Source organism: Oncorhynchus gorbuscha, unplaced genomic scaffold (assembly GCF_021184085.1).
Source record: "Oncorhynchus gorbuscha isolate QuinsamMale2020 ecotype Even-year unplaced genomic scaffold, OgorEven_v1.0 Un_scaffold_383, whole genome shotgun sequence".
Classification (NCBI taxonomy): Eukaryota; Metazoa; Chordata; class Actinopteri; order Salmoniformes; family Salmonidae; genus Oncorhynchus; species Oncorhynchus gorbuscha.
In genome coordinates this window covers 50,249-63,653 of record NW_025745232.1, presented here as the reverse complement: position 1 = coordinate 63,653, position 13,405 = coordinate 50,249, and the positions used below count along the sequence as shown (strand labels likewise).

The 13,405-nt window shown below is 42.6% G+C and overlaps 1 protein-coding gene across 2 annotated transcripts in view; it reads right to left on the bottom strand.

The window, feature by feature from the left end:
- Positions 1-4,686: 4,686 nt before the first annotated feature.
- Positions 4,687-13,405, bottom strand: part of LOC124018053 (general transcription factor IIE subunit 2-like) — a 29,486-nt gene continuing 20,767 nt past the window's right edge. For both annotated transcript variants that reach the window (XM_046333317.1, XM_046333316.1), the window contains exons 4-8: positions 12,572-12,679; positions 11,829-12,011; positions 11,613-11,706; positions 10,199-10,314; positions 4,687-5,966 (exon numbers count right to left, since the gene is read on the bottom strand). In XM_046333317.1, the coding sequence (XP_046189273.1) occupies positions 5,850-5,966; positions 10,199-10,314; positions 11,613-11,706; positions 11,829-12,011; positions 12,572-12,679 (618 nt within the window). In that variant the 3' untranslated portion in view covers positions 4,687-5,849. The remainder of the gene's footprint in view (positions 5,967-10,198; positions 10,315-11,612; positions 11,707-11,828; positions 12,012-12,571; positions 12,680-13,405) is intronic.

The window sequence follows — 13,405 nt, the reverse complement described above, 5'->3', positions numbered from 1 at the left end:
TACTTAGTTACTTCTTTAATAAATATAGATTTTGCTACTCCTTATCTCCACGTTGTCTCCCTTTGTTACGGGCTTTGAGCCGGTTCGTGACACCGGTGACTGGGAAACTGCCCCTTCATAATGGAAGTCCTATATGATGAGGCGTGACCGGTGACTGGGAAACTGCCCCTTCGTAGTGGAAGTCCTATATGATGAGGCGTGACCGGTGACTGGGAAACTGCCCCTTCGTAGTGGAAGTCCTATATGATGAGGCGTGACCTGTGACTGGGAAACTGCCCCTTCGTAGTGGAAGTCCTATATGATGAGGCGTGACCGGTGACTGGGAAACTGCCCCTTCGTAGTGGAAGTCCTATATGATGAGGCGTGACCGGGAAACTGCTCCTTCGTAGTGGAAGTCCTATATGATGAGGCGTGACCGGGAAACTGCCCCTTCGTAGTGGAAGTCCTATATGATGAGGCGTGACCGGTGACTGGGAAACTGCCCCTTCGTAGTGGAAGTCTTATATGATGAGGCGTGACCGGTGACTGGGAAACTGCCCCTTCGTAGTGGAAGTCCTATATGATGAGGCGTGACCTGTGACTGGGAAACTGCCCCTTCATAGTGGAAGTCCTATATGATGAGGCGTGACCGGTGACTGGGAAACTGCCCCTTCGTAGTGGAAGTCTTATATGATGAGGCGTGACCGGTGACTGGGAAACTGCCCCTTCGTAGTGGAAGTCCTATATGATGAGGCGTGACCTGTGACTGGGAAACTGCCCCTTCGTAGTGGAAGTCCTATATGATGAGGCGTGACCGGTGACTGGGAAACTGCCCCTTCGTAGTGGAAGTCCTATATGTTTCGTGTCTGACTGTTTACCACCAAATGCTTTATATCCAATTGTAATTAAAAAAGGACTTATTTAAAAGTTTACAAGTTTTAGTTTGCTGTTTGGAGACTGTAGGACAGTGTTGCTGTACTCTGACTAGAAAAACTCACTGGGTGTATCCCAATCATCTCCCCATTCTCCCAAATATACCCTCTTTTTCTTTTTAACGGCATCCCCAAGATCTGAACCTGTGACCTTTACGTTTGAGTCATTTAGCAGATGCTCTTATCCAGAGAGACTGACAGTTAGTGCATTCATCTTAAGATATCCAGGTGGGACAACCACATATCTCAGGCATAGAAAATACATCTAAATAATGTCCTCCACGTAGTCAGTATGTGACATGAGGTTGAATACCAGGCGGGCTGCTGTGTTCTGGATCAGTTCCAGGGGTTTGATGACACAAGCAGGGAGCCAACAGAGAGTTGCAGTGGTCCAGATGGGAGATGACAACGGCCTGGATTAGGACCTGCGCCACTTCCTGTGTGAGGTAGAGTCGTACTCCACGGATGTTGTAGAGAACATGAACCTGCAGGAGCGGGTCACTGCTTTGATGATTGCAGAGAACGACAGGGTGTTGACCAGGGTCACGTCGACACGGTGGAGTTGTCGTCTGTGATGGAGAGGTCTTTTTGAGCGGGCAGGCGTTCCCCGGGAGGAAGAGCAGCTCTGTCTTGTCTAGGTTGAGCTTGAGGTGGTGGGCTGACATCAAAGCTGAGATGTCTGCCAGGCACATGTGTCACCATCTGGGTGTCATAAGGGGGAGGAGAAAAGCAGTTGAGTGTCATTTATCTCAGTGCTGAGTCCCCTCCGCTAGCAGGGGCTGAACCACCATCCTTGTTTTTGCACATATTTAAAGCTGTTCAGAGTTTGTAGATTAGAAATGTAATTAGTTATGTTGGGAAACTAGTCTCAACCGGGCGACCTCGGCAGGTTGCAACCCGCGTTTAATCCCCCCCATCCACCTGCAACCCTAAAAAGTTAATTCTATTTGTCTCTCAGATGTAAATTCCACTCACTGATCTGTCATTAAGCCTCGCCCACTGAGCTTTCATCCAACCAGTCTTCATGTGTCTTTCCTGCGGTTCCTCACATCCTCTCTCTTTCTCCGAATCAGATACGACCTTTAAAATGTCAGCGGTCAACAACCATCAGATTGAATCCAGGCCTCTGTGTTATCAGGAAGACACAGTACAGCCAACCAGGAAGTGGAGAGATACAGTACAGCCAACCAGGAAGTGAAGAGATACAGTACAGCCAACCAGGAAGTGGAGAGATACAGTACAGCCAACCAGGAAGTGGAGAGATACAGTACAGCCAACCAGGAAGTGGAGAGATACAGTACAGCCAACCAGGAAGTGGAGAGATACAGTACAGCCAACCAGGAAGTGGAGAGATACAGTACAGCCAACCAGGACGTGGAGAGATACAGTACAGCCAACCAGGACGTGGAGAGATACAGTACAGCCAACCAGGAAGTGGAGAGATACAGTACAGCCAACCAGGAAGTGGAGAGATACAGTACAGCCAACCAGGAAGTGGAGAGATACAGTACAGCCAACCAGGAAGTGGAGAGATACAGTACAGCCAACCAGGAAGTGGAGAGATACAGTACAGCCAACCAGGAAGTGGAGAGATACAGTACAGCCAACCAGGAAGTGGAGAGATACAGTACAGCCAACCAGGAAGTGGAGAGATACAGTACAGCCAACCAGGAAGTGGAGAGATACAGTACAGCCAACCAGGAAGTGGAGAGATACAGTACAGCCAACCAGGAAGTGGAGAGATACAGTACAGCCAACCAGGAAGTGGAGAGATACAGTACAGCCAACCAGGAAGTGGAGAGATACAGTACAGCCAACCAGGAAGTGGAGAGATACAGTACAGCCAACCAGGAAGTGGAGAGATACAGTACAGCCAACCAGGAAGTGGAGAGATACAGTACAGCCAACCAGGAAGTGGAGAGATACAGTACAGTGTGTTTTCCGTCGGTCAACAATCATCAGATTGAATCCAGGCCTCTGTGTTATCAAGAAGACACAGTACAGCCAACCAGGAAATGGAGAGATACAGTACAGCCAACCAGGAAGTGGAGAGATACAGTACAGCCAACCAGGAAGTAGAGAGATACAGTACAGCCAACCAGGAAGTGGAGAGATACAGTACAGCCAACCAGGAAGTAGAGAGCTACAGTACAGCCAACCAGGAAGTGGAGAGATACAGTACAGCCAACCAGGAAGTGGAGAGCTACAGTACAGCCAACCAGGAAGTGGAGAGCTACAGTACAGCCAACCAGGAAGTGGAGAGCTACAGTACAGCCAACCAGGAAGTGGAGAGCTACAGTACAGCCAACCAGGAAGTGGAGAGCTACAGTACAGCCAACCAGGAAGTGGAGAGATACAGTACAGCCAACCAGGAAGTAGAGAGATACAGTACAGCCAACCAGGAAGTGGAGAGCTACAGTACAGCCTACCAGGAAGTGGAGAGATACAGTACAGCCAACCAGGAAGTAGAGAGCTACAGTACAGCCAACCAAGAAGTGGAGAGCTACAGTACAGCCAACCAGGAAGTGGAGAGATACAGTACAGCCAACCAGGAAGTGGAGAGATACAGTACAGCCAACCAGGAAGTGGAGAGATACAGTACAGTGTGTTTTCCATCAGTCAACAACCATCAGATTGAATCCAGGCCTCTGTGTTATCAGGAAGACACAGTACAGCCAACCAGGAAGTGGAGAGATACAGTACAGCCAACCAGGAAGTGGAGAGATACAGTACAGCCAACCAGGAAGTGGAGAGATACAGTACAGCCAACCAGGAAGTGGAGAGATACAGTACAGCCAACCAGGAAGTGGAGAGATACAGTACAGCCAACCAGGAAGTGGAGAGATACAGTACAGCCAACCAGGAAGTGGAGAGATACAGTACAGCCAACCAGGAAGTGGAGAGATACAGTACAGCCAACCAGGAAGTGGAGAGATACAGTACAGCCAACCAGGAAGTGGAGAGATACAGTACAGTGTGTTTTCCGTCGGTCAACAATCATCAGATTGAATCCAGGCCTCTGTGTTATCAAGAAGACACAGTACAGCCAACCAGGAAATGGAGAGATACAGTACAGCCAACCAGGAAGTGGAGAGATACAGTACAGCCAACCAGGAAGTAGAGAGATACAGTACAGCCAACCAGGAAGTGGAGAGATACAGTACAGCCAACCAGGAAGTAGAGAGCTACAGTACAGCCAACCAGGAAGTGGAGAGATACAGTACAGCCAACCAGGAAGTGGAGAGCTACAGTACAGCCAACCAGGAAGTGGAGAGATACAGTACAGCCAACCAGGAAGTGGAGAGCTACAGTACAGCCAACCAGGAAGTGGAGAGCTACAGTACAGCCAACCAGGAAGTGGAGAGATACAGTACAGCCAACCAGGAAGTAGAGAGATACAGTACAGCCAACCAGGAAGTGGAGAGCTACAGTACAGCCAACCAGGAAGTGGAGAGATACAGTACAGCCAACCAGGAAGTAGAGAGCTACAGTACAGCCAACCAAGAAGTGGAGAGCTACAGTACAGCCAACCAGGAAGTGGAGATACAGTACAGCCAACCAGGAAGTGGAGAGATACAGTACAGCCAACCAGGAAGTGGAGAGATACAGTACAGTGTGTTTTCCATCGGTCAACTACCATCAGATTGAATCCAGGCCTCTGTGTTATCAGGAAGACACAGTACAGCCAACCAGGAAGTGGAGAGATACAGTACAGCCAACCAGGAAGTGGAGAGATACAGTACAGCCAACCAGGAAGTGGAGAGATACAGTACAGTGTGTTTTCTAGGACTTTATTGTGCGTCAGAGGAGAGGCCTCAGGAGAAAGGTACTGTGGGTAACATGCTCAGTAATGAAGAACGCTCCGAGACCAGAGGTCACCAACCATCCAGGAAGTGGAGATATACAGGGTGTATCAGGCTTTTGTTCTAGCCTTGCACTATAACACAACCGATTCACCCAATCAATCAAAGTCTCGATGAACAGTTTTGAGTATATACTGAAGGGACAGTTTATTAGCTGAAGGGCTTCTATGGGAGTGGGGTGTTTGTCTAGCCTGATTTCAGCTCTGCTATGACTCGTTGTCATGCCGTTTGGAATGACAGCACAAAGACCCTGGGACCAGGCTAGTGTTTGTCTGAGTAAACATGGTAGATTCTACGAGTCGTTTAGCTAAATCAGCAGTGTTTGTGCAGGTCTGGAGCAAAAACCCTGCACAACCTGTATTTCTCCAGGTTGCCATTGGTGACCACTGTTGTAAATTAATATAAGGAACAACTACAGCAGACAATACGACTGGTATTATTAAAAAAAAAAAAAACACTTTCACACACATCCTCTCTCCACTATCACACACACACACAGTGTCCATCGTGTGCCAGACATTTACACATACAGCCCCTTCTAAGGTTGCACATATCCAGTAACTTTCCCAGAATCCCCTATGTTTCCCCCAGACATCCCCTTTGAAGTGTTACCAGATTCCAGGGAATTTGCCATTACAGGAATATTCCAACTGGGATTTCTGGAAAACCTGGGATTTTTGGGAAAATTTAACTGGACATTTTTGCTACCCTAAAGCCGTCCACCATTTTGTATTACTGCTTCGAACCAAACTGGTACAGTATTATCAAAAAGGACAGCGAGCGCCTCTTTAGGTTGGTGTGTTTGGCAAGGACTTCACTTCAGTCAATCAGTCAGCCATCTTGTGTCTCAACGTTCCAAAATGGCTTCCTTTCCTCATCTTCTCTCCTTTATCGTCGGGGAGAAAAGGAAGCAAGTTCCCACGTTTGAGACAGGGCCATTGTCTCCTCTCATCTTCATTGTAGTTTTGGTGAGACAAATAAAAAAAAGTTTATTTCCGCCCAAAAACAACAACTCCCAGGTCACCCCTCTCCCACTGGGCCAGGGAAGAGGGGGGGGTATAACCAGGAAGTGACATCACTTCTTAGCGGGTACGCCCTCTGAGTAGTCCTCCAGTACTCCGGCCAGATGGTCGTTGTGAGTCTTGAAGCGTCTCTTCTTCTGTCCACCTGGCTTCTTCCTCTTGATTGGTAACTGTAGCAACACAACCAAAACAGCCAATCACAGACCGGGTTATTGTAGAAACAACCAATCACAGATACATTATGAGAAACATGGAGCGAAAGATAAAGAGAGTGATAAGAGCTAGGAGATGTGGACATAAATCCGTACCACCATTAATTGACTAAATGATCACAATGTCGATAAGTAGAACACGTTTATAACATGAATGTGCCCCAGAGTTACTCTTTTAAATGACCCTTCAACCTACTACTTCTACTTTGAATGTTGTAGCGATCAACTGTCTTGTTAACAAACAGCCCATATCAAACAACTTATTTCATGTCAAACATCACCTTCCTCTAGTAAAGGATCATTATTAACCACATGACAAACATCACCTTCCTCTAGTAAAGGATCATTATTAACCACATGACAAACATCACCTTCCTCTAGTAAAGGATCCTTATCATTATTAACCACATGACAAACATCACCTTCCTCTAGTAAAGGATCATTATCATTATTAACCACATGACAAACATCACCTTCCTCTAGTAAAGGATCATTATTAACCACATGACAAACATCACCTTCCTCTAGTAAAGGATCATTATCATTATTAACCACATGACAAACATCACCTTCCTCTAGTAAAGGATCATTATTAACCACATGACAAACATCACCTTCCTCTAGTAAAGGATCATTATTAACCACATGACAAACATCACCTTCCTCTAGTAAAGGATCATTATCATTATTAACCACATGACAAACATCACCTTCCTCTAGTAAAGGATCATTATCATTATTAACCACATGACAAACATCACCTTCCTCTAGTAAAGGATCATTATTAACCACATGTCAAACATCACCTTCCTCTAGTAAAGGATCCTTATCATTATTAACCACATGACAAACATCACCTTCCTCTAGTAAAGGATCATTATCATTATTAACCACATGACAAACATCACCTTCCTCTAGTAAAGGATCATTATTAACCACATGACAAACATCACCTTCCTCTAGTAAAGGATCATTATCATTATTAACCACATGACAAACATCACCTTCCTCTAGTAAAGGATCATTATTAACCACATGACAAACATCACCTTCCTCTAGTAAAGGATCATTATCATTATTAACCACATGACAAACATCACCTTCCTCTAGTAAAGGATCATTATCATTATTAACCACATGACAAACATCACCTTCCTCTAGTAAAGGATCATTATTAACCACATGACAAACATCACCTTCCTCTAGTAAAGGATCATTATTAACCACATGACAAACATCACCTTCCTCTAGTAAAGGATCATTATCATTATTAACCACATGACAAACATCACCTTCCTCTAGTAAAGGATCATTATTAACCACATGACAAACATCACCTTCCTCTAGTAAAGGATCATTATTAACCACATGACAAACATCACCTTCCTCTAGTAAAGGATCATTATCATTATTAACCACATGACAAACATCACCTTCCTCTAGTAAAGGATCATTATTAACCACATGACAAACATCACCTTCCTCTAGTAAAGGATCATTATCATTATTAACCACATGACAAACATCACCTTCCTCTAGTAAAGGATCATTATCATTATTAACCACATGTCAAACATCACCTTCCTCTAGTAAAGGATCCTTATCATTATTAACCACATGACAAACATCACCTTCCTCTAGTAAAGGATCATTATTAACCACATGACAAACATCACCTTCCTCTAGTAAAGGATCATTATTAACCACATGACAAACATCACCTTCCTCTAGTAAAGGATCATTATCATTATTAACCACATGACAAACATCACCTTCCTCTAGTAAAGGATCATTATTAACCACATGACAAACATCACCTTCCTCTAGTAAAGGATCATTATCATTATTAACCACATGACAAACATCACCTTCCTCTAGTAAAGGATCATTATCATTATTAACCACATGTCAAACATCACCTTCCTCTAGTAAAGGATCCTTATCATTATTAACCACATGACAAACATCACCTTCCTCTAGTAAAGGATCATTATTAACCACATGACAAACATCACCTTCCTCTAGTAAAGGATCATTATCATTATTAACCACATGACAAACATCACCTTCCTCTAGTAAAGGATCATTATCATTATTAACCACATGTCAAACATCACCTTCCTCTAGTAAAGGATCCTTATCATTATTAACCACATGACAAACATCACCTTCCTCTAGTAAAGGATCATTATCATTATTAACCACATGTCAAACATCACCTTCCTCTAGTAAAGGATCATTATTAACCACATGACAAACATCACCTTCCTCTAGTAAAGGATCATTATCATTATTAACCACATGACAAACATCACCTTCCTCTAGTAAAGGATCATTATTAACCACATGACAAACATCACCTTCCTCTAGTAAAGGATCCTTATCATTATTAACCACATGACAAACATCACCTTCCTCTAGTAAAGGATCATTATTAACCACATGACAAACATCACCTTCCTCTAGTAAAGGATCATTATCATTATTAACCACATGTCAAACATCACCTTCCTCTAGTAAAGGATCATTATTAACCACATGACAAACATCACCTTCCTCTAGTAAAGGATCCTTATTAACCACATGTCAAACATCACCTTCCTCTAGTAAAGGATCATTATTAACCACATGACAAACATCACCTTCCTCTAGTAAAGGATCCTTATTAACCACATGACAAACATCACCTTCCTCTAGTAAAGGATCCTTATCATTATTAACCACATGACAAACATCACCTTCCTCTAGTAAAGGATCATTATTAACCACATGACAAACATCACCTTCCTCTAGTAAAGGATCATTATCATTATTAACCACATGACAAACATCACCTTCCTCTAGTAAAGGATCATTATTAACCACATGACAAACATCACCTTCCTCTAGTAAAGGATCCTTATCATTATTAACCACATGACAAACATCACCTTCCTCTAGTAAAGGATCATTATTAACCACATGACAAACATCACCTTCCTCTAGTAAAGGATCATTATTAACCACATGACAAACATCACCTTCCTCTAGTAAAGGATCATTATTAACCACATGACAAACATCACCTTCCTCTAGTAAAGGATCATTATCATTATTAACCACATGACAAACATCACCTTCCTCTAGTAAAGGATCATTATCATTATTAACCACATGACAAACATCACCTTCCTCTAGTAAAGGATCATTATCATTATTAACCACATGACAAACATCACCTTCCTCTAGTAAAGGATCCTTATCATTATTAACCACATGTCAAACATCACCTTCCTCTAGTAAAGGATCATTATCATTATTAACCACATGTCAAACATCACCTTCCTCTAGTAAAGGATCATTATCATTATTAACCACATGACAAACATCACCTTCCTCTAGTAAAGGATCCTTATCATTATTAACCACATGTCAAACATCACCTTCCTCTAGTAAAGGATCATTATCATTATTAACCACATGACAAACATCACCTTCCTCTAGTAAAGGATCATTATTAACCACATGACAAACATCACCTTCCTCTAGTAAAGGATCATTATCATTATTAACCACATGACAAACATCACCTTCCTCTAGTAAAGGATCATTATCATTATTAACCACATGACAAACATCACCTTCCTCTAGTAAAGGATCCTTATCATTATTATCCAAGTGTCAAATGTCTGTATTATCCAAGTGTCTATGTTCTGTTTGGGTGTCAAGATCATTTTGGGTTTATTGTCCCAGCTATGTGACAGACCGGGGCAACTCCAGTCCTCGGGGGGGGTCTTGATTGGCGTCCCCCAATCCCTAGCAGAACTTATTTAAACTAATTCCATTCTAAACTGAAGATCATGATTAGTTGATTACTGGGGTTAGGTGTGTTAGCTGGGACAAAAGTGTAACACCAATCAGGCCTCCCGAGGACTGGAATTACCCCGGCCTGTGACAGAAATACAGACAGAAAGAGAAAAGAGGTAGAGAGAGATGTGGAGAGGGAGAGAGATGTGGAGAGATGTGGAGAGGGAGAGAGATGTGGAGAGGGAGAGAGATGTGGAGAGGGAGAGAGATGTGGAGAGGGAGAGAGATATGGAGAGGGAGAGAGATGTGGAGATGTGGAGAGATGTGGAGAGGGAGAGAGATGTGGAGAGGGAGAGAGATGTGGAGAGGCAGAGAAAGAGGTAGGGACAGAGCGAGAAACTCACAACTTTCTTGGGTCCAGTCTCCTGCATGGAGGAGATGCCCTGCCTCTTGAGATAGTCCTCTATCTTCTCTTCATCCATAGAGTCCACTGGGATACTCCTCCACAGCTTGGTGAACTCTGGGACGATAGACCAGGAAACACAGACAGGATACCATTAGCTCAGGTAGGACAATAGCAGTAGTAGTTTATTACATTTCTACAAGTAGGTCGTACTTGGCAGATAAAAGCTGACATGAGGTACACAATACATACAAGTAAACAAATCAATATATACAAGTAAACAAATCAATACATACAAGTAAACAAATCAATACATACAAGTAAACAAATCAATACATACAAGTAAACAAATCAATACATACAAGTAAACAAATCAATACATACAAGTAAACAAATCAATACATACAAGGTTTTAAAAATCAAAACATACAAGTAAACAAATCAAAACATACAAGTAAACAAATCAAAACATACAAGTAAACAAATCAATACATACAAGTAAACAAATCAATACATACAAGGTTTTAAAAATCAAAACATACAAGTAAACAAATCAAAACATACAAGTAAACAAATCAAAACATACAAGTAAACAAATCAAAACATACAAGTAAACAAATCAAATCAATACATACAAGTAAACAAATCAATACATACAAGTAAACAAATCAAAACATACAAGTAAACAAATCAATACATACAAGTAAAACAAAATAAACTCAGTTAATATCCTGTATTGATGAACTGAAAGTTCTACACTTCTAAATGACGTCATAGTAAAAAAATAATTTAAAAATCTGACCACTGGGTGGAGCCATTGAAGTCATTACGTGAAAGAGAAACCAGACCAGTGCAAAGGGAGAGAAACCAGACCAGTGCTCACACCTACAGAGAACTGAGTGGCTTTATGCAGTTGTACTTTAGACATTACTTCTTTAGACTTATAAAACATATATATATATATATATATATATTTATATATATATATATGTATATATATATTTTTTTTACTTTGGCAATATTTACAGAATGTATTTAATGTCAATAAAGCTCCTTTAACTGAAATAAGGAAGAGAGACCTTATCAACGCTCTTATCTGAATCTACTGCAAACTGATAATTAAGGGAGAAATTGTACCAACACTTTCACATTCTGCATTGGACTGACATGGGAGAAACCCTACCAATGCTCAGCTTTTCAACAGAGATTTAATGAGGAGAAACATGCTCTCATCTTCAACCACTGCAAACTAAATTAAGGGAGAGACCATACCAACACTCTAGTTCTAATTAACATTATATGCTCACCTTCTACAGAGAACTAAGCAAAAAGACACCATACCAATGCTCCCACTCATCTACCACGTAGGGCCCCAAAAAGTAATTAAGGTAGAGAAACTCCACCAACGCTCTCACCTTCGTCAACTGTAAACTGGCAGTGTTTATCATTATAGAACAGAATCTTCTTCTTGTCTGGTCTTGTCACAAAGATGATCTGGTCTCCCAAAACCTGGGGAGGAACAGAGGCCGTTAATATGTCTGACTCATTAACACACACACACACACACACACACACACACACACACACACACACACACACACACACACACACACACACACACACACACACACCTTCAGTGCCTTGGCTGAGTTAGGTAGCCCCTCCTCCACATCATCTAGCAGTAATCCTCCCAGTCCCAGCTGGTCATGTTTATCCAACAGTCTGAGCAGGGCTTTCTTGTCCTTCAGGTGATATTTGGGCTTGAAGGCATATTTCCCATCCCTCACCTCTATCTTAGGGTTACTGGCCAGCGCCTGGGGGACGGGACAGAGACTGAGTCAAACATTTATTGCAACTTTATTTACATGGGTCTCAAAACACTAGTCTGTTTGGCCCGAGGAAGAGAAGGGTGGGAAGGAGGTAAATAAAAGAGAGAGAGGTGTTTTTAGAAAATATGAGGGGAGGTGGTTTTAAAGATTTAACAATTGATCCATATCATTAATCATTAATCTCTCTCTCTCACTCTCGGGGCAGCAGGTACTTGTGGGAGGTGGGAACTCAAACGTTACTGTTCACATGCTTTTGAAATCGGACCAATTCTTCAACCAATAGGATTCCAGCTAGCTAAACGTTGCTAATAATAAAAGCTAGTTAGCTTAACCTTGATAATATTGTCAAACGATCTACATTATTCACATTGATAAGTTTGCAATGGTCAAAAAACAGATTTGGCGTCATCTATTGAAAAGGTGAAAGGTCAAGCACCAACACACTCCGTTTCCCACTCGCACCTCCCGATAACTCTGATAACATGTGAACGCCCCAACACACACCATCTTATTGAAAAGGTGAAAGGTCAAGCACCAACACACACCTCAGTCATCAGCCATTGTTTCTGTTTCATGCCGATGTCCAGTAGTTTGGTCTCATCTAGAATCTCCTCCACGGTCAAGTGGTGAGTATCACCACGCTGGTGTCTGGTCTGGAGGACAGGAAGGAACATAGAGGAACAGGAAGGAATATACAGGAACAGGAAGGAACACAGAGGAACAGGAAGGAACACAGAGGAACAGGAAGGAATATACAGGAACAGGAAGGAACACAGAGGAACAGGAAGGAACACAGAGGAACAGGAAGGGACACAGAGGAACACAGAAGAACAGGAAGGAACACAGAGGAACAGGAAGGAACAGAGGAACAGGAAGGGACACAGAGGAACAGGAAGGGACACAGAGGAACAGGAAGGGACACAGAGGAACAGGAAGGGACACAGAGGAACACAGAGGAACAGGAAGGAACAGAGGAACAGGAAGGAACACAGAGGAACAGGAAGGAACACAGAGGAACAGGAAGGAACACAGAGGAACAGGAAGGAACACAGAGGAACAGGAAGGAACACAGAGGAACACAGAGGAACAGGAAGGAACACAGAGGAACAGGAAGGAACACAGAGGAACAGGAAGGAACACAGAGGAACACAGAGGAACAGGAAGGAACACAGAAGAACAGAAAGGAACACAGAGGAACAGGAAGGAACAGGAAGGAACACAGAAGAACAGAAAGGAACACAGAGGAACAGGAAGGAACACAGAAGAACAGAAAGGAACACAGAGGAACAGGAAGGAAAACATGATCAATTGTAAGAAATTAAGCTAACCTGCTAGCCAAGGCTTTCAGTTTGGGCTTGAAAATATGACAAACTAGGCCG